The 3,572-nt window shown below is 36.9% G+C and overlaps 1 protein-coding gene across 1 annotated transcript in view; it reads left to right on the top strand.

The window, feature by feature from the left end:
• Nucleotides 1-130: 130 nt before the first annotated feature.
• Nucleotides 131-3,572, top strand: part of LOC111475079 (ORM1-like protein 3) — a 4,820-nt gene continuing 1,378 nt past the window's right edge. The window contains exons 1-2 of the mRNA XM_023119779.1: nucleotides 131-613; nucleotides 1,511-1,659. Coding sequence (XP_022975547.1) covers nucleotides 428-613; nucleotides 1,511-1,659 — 335 coding nt within the window. The 5' untranslated portion in view covers nucleotides 131-427. The remainder of the gene's footprint in view (nucleotides 614-1,510; nucleotides 1,660-3,572) is intronic.

Below are 3,572 nucleotides of genomic sequence, written 5' to 3'. Positions count from 1 at the left end.
AAAAAAAAGTAAAATGGAAATAAATTGAAAATGTTATTTTAAGGCTATATAATTCTTAAAATAAAAAGGAAAAAGGAAAAAAGGAAAATTGAAAGGGATAAATTCCTGTTAATTAGTCGGACCTAAATTTTTATTTCTTGTGTTGGGGCGGTGGGTAAGGGTTAGTGCTTTCTTATTATTATCATCAGAGCTTGATTCCCAAATTTAAGCTCTGTTTTTCGATCATTGCCCAACCCCACGAACGAAAGAAACCATACCTAGAAAAAAGCCATCTGGGTTTCGTTTCTAATATTTGAACTATTACCACGCCATCAATCGCTGCGATTTGATTTGCAAATTCCATTCTTTTTCTTAGTTGAATCCGTAGGAGAGGTTGGATTTTTTTTCGTATCACCGGTGTTTCGGAGCAAAATCAGAATCTGGGTTGATGGCTAATCTCTATGTCAAGGCTATGCCTCCGGCGGATCTGAATAGGAACACGGAATGGTTTCTTTATCCTGGTGTTTGGACGACATATATTCTCATTTTGTTCTTCACTTGGCTTCTCGTTCTCTCTGTATTTGGCTGCTCTCCTGGAATGGCCTGGACCATCGTCAATCTATCTCATTTTGCTGTATGTGCATCGATTTTCTTTTTGATCTGGGTGTTGTTTCCTTCCCTTGATATCATCATTGGACGTTGGATTGTTGTTGACTTGTGGAATTCATTTTCGATTCTAGTGTGTGTTTTGTTTATGCTGCTTTAAGCCTCTTCAATTTGATCTTTCTGCGATTTCGTTTTCGTTGATTTTGTGAAAATGAATGAAGGATGGATAGCCCAACTGTTCTGGCTTTGTGTATTTCGTTTTCGTTGATTTTGTGAAAATGAATGAAGGATGGATAGCCCAACTGTTCTGGCTTTGTGTATTTGATTTTGGATTCATGCTTGGTTTGGTAATTATATGCTTATTGTACTTGCATGTAAGTAATTTTGATACGAAAGAGATTCTTTCTGTTCGAATTTTACTGTTTCATATGTTCATCTTTGGATTCTTGGTGCGGAGGGGTATTGTAGTAGATAAACATTCTAGTATCTTTGATTTCATAACCCTTTTCCGTGTTGTTTTATTTCAAGCCTCGAACCATTCATAGTCTTAGGCTGTTGTTTAATTTAATGGCACTAAAAGTTGTTTTATTTCAAGCCTCGAACCATTCATAGTCTTAGGCTGTTGTTTAATTTAATGGCACTAAAATTGTTTCTGGAAGACAAATGGGTGAAATATGATTAGAAATGGTTGAAAAGACCATAATTTTTTCAGCCTATGTTTGATGTATTGCCATACATGTTTTTATGTGTAAATGTGAATCTTTCTGGGTTAAGAGTCAGTGAACCGCGTTTGTAATTTTCTCGATGTGTGGTCCTAGCGATCAGCTTAGAATGATTTAGAACGTTCTTATGCTCCGTTATTTGAAGTTGATACGCGCTATGTCTTTGTATAAAATGATAGAAATGTGTGTGTCTTTTACTTCAGGTCACTTACCACTGCTTCCATTGGAAGAAAGGGACACCATTTGCTGAAGACCAAGGGATCTACAACAGATTGACATGGTGGGAGCAGATTGACAATGGAAAGCAGCTTACCCGCAACCGAAAATTCTTGACTGTTGTTCCTGTGGTGCTGTAAGTTATCTATTATATTACGAAACCTATGTACTACATAATTCTGAAATCAAATTTTAGACTGCTTTTATTTGAGTTGTTTTTTGTTGTTTTATTTTCCTGAACTCATGAATTTGAGTGAGACTTTTAAGGACATCTTACTCATACTCTACGTGTTTTTGACAGCCAATTTTTTCTATGTTGAGTGAGACTTTTAAGGACATCTTACTCATACTCTACGTGTTTTTGACAGCCAATTTTTTCTATGTTCTCTTCTATATTGTTGTGTGATATTTATCTGATGTGGATAAATCATCTTCATAGTTCTTATGATGATTGATTGGAGAGTTCTGTTGACTCAATGACCTCTTTTTTCTAACTCAAAATCTCCAGGCTTGTGATTCTAGGGATTATTACCTAAACTTACAAATTTTCTAGTTGGCGAACTTTAGAGCTATGGCAGTAGACGCTGATCTTAACAGCCTCTAAATGATAAGATGATGGTTGTTGCTGCAAAATTTTGAATACGATGACATTGGCACATTGTCGTATTTTCCTAGTGGCGGTGGAATACCAATCTAGGCCAAGAAAGCTGAACCAAACGAAGTTTGTGTTTTGTTTTGTTGGGCATTTTAACAGTTCTTATCATGAACTTGGCCTTCGTCGGATTTTTGCTTACTAATTTCATTTTTTGTCCCAGATCCAATCCATAAGTACGGATCCAGGGCCTTATAAATGTGTACCCTAGAACTTGAACATCAAACTTGTTGGAGTTTAATCAGTCTTAGCTACGGCATAAATTCGAAGTCTTACAAGTGGTAACTGGAAAGAACTATTGAACATGAACTTAGGGACAGACTGAGACGATTGAGAGATGACAATTGAATTGTGATCAAGGGAAAAGATGAGGGATGAGAAGGATAGTTCTTGAGTTGTACTACTTCGCTTATTAATATCATGGTGATCAAAGTACAGATCTCGTTATCCCAACTTGACACGATGTTCAACTTGCTACCATATGTAAGGCACCCTGAAAAGCCTGAGTATTGGGAGGGAGAGTTGCATCGTATCGTGGGTGGGCTCTATGAGGGAGAGTTTCTCGAAGCCTGAGTATTGGGAGGGAGAGTTGCATCGTATCGTGGGTGGGCTCTATGAGGGAGAGTTTCTCGACTTCTAATTAGAAATGAAAAAAAAAATGTCGAGCACCATGGGTGGGCTCTAGACTCTCTACTTAGAGTAGTGTTCTCGAGACATTTATAGATCTTTAGTTCCAAAGACCTCTAAAGTTGAGAATTGTCTTAGAGTAGTGTTCTCGAGACATTTATAGATCTTTAGTTCCAAAGACCTCTAAAGTTGAGAATTGTTGGAATCAGGAGAGATGTATCTGAATTTTCAATTTTGCTGGAACACGTTTGGATCGAAAGATCTATGAGTAGAATATTCGAGGTTTCTTTCATAACCAATAGGAGGATAATTTGGTGTGCATCTAGACTTGTCTAATGCTACATCTCACAACAGAAACATTCTTAATAGTTCTTTTGAATTCTTTCTCTTGAGGACATTGGTTCTACAGACATTATCCAAAGAAGGAAACGTCATTACTGTACTTTACGTAATTGTTGTTGTCTGTATTAGAGACTCGGAATCTCGAGATCTACTTTTCTTGCATTTTTCTTGACTTAAATCCTTACTGGGGTTCCTTTTGGACACATTTTCGAGATCTACTTTTCTTGCATTTTTCTTGACTTAAATCCTTACTGGGGTTCCTTTTGGACACATTTTCATTGCTCATTGGTGCGCTCCTCTTTCAGCTCTTTCAGGATTAACTCAGTTCTTATTATTTCAGCTCTTTCAGCTCTTTCGGAATCTCTATTATTTTTGAGTTTTCATTTTAGCTTCAGATTCATGGTTGCTCTTTTATACTGGTTTGACAT

Source organism: Cucurbita maxima, unplaced genomic scaffold (genome assembly GCF_002738345.1).
Source record: "Cucurbita maxima cultivar Rimu unplaced genomic scaffold, Cmax_1.0 Cma_Scf00929, whole genome shotgun sequence".
NCBI classification, from domain to species: domain Eukaryota; kingdom Viridiplantae; phylum Streptophyta; class Magnoliopsida; order Cucurbitales; family Cucurbitaceae; genus Cucurbita; species Cucurbita maxima.
The sequence above is the reverse complement of the archived record's forward strand: the minus strand, read 5'-3'. Positions and strand labels throughout refer to the sequence as shown.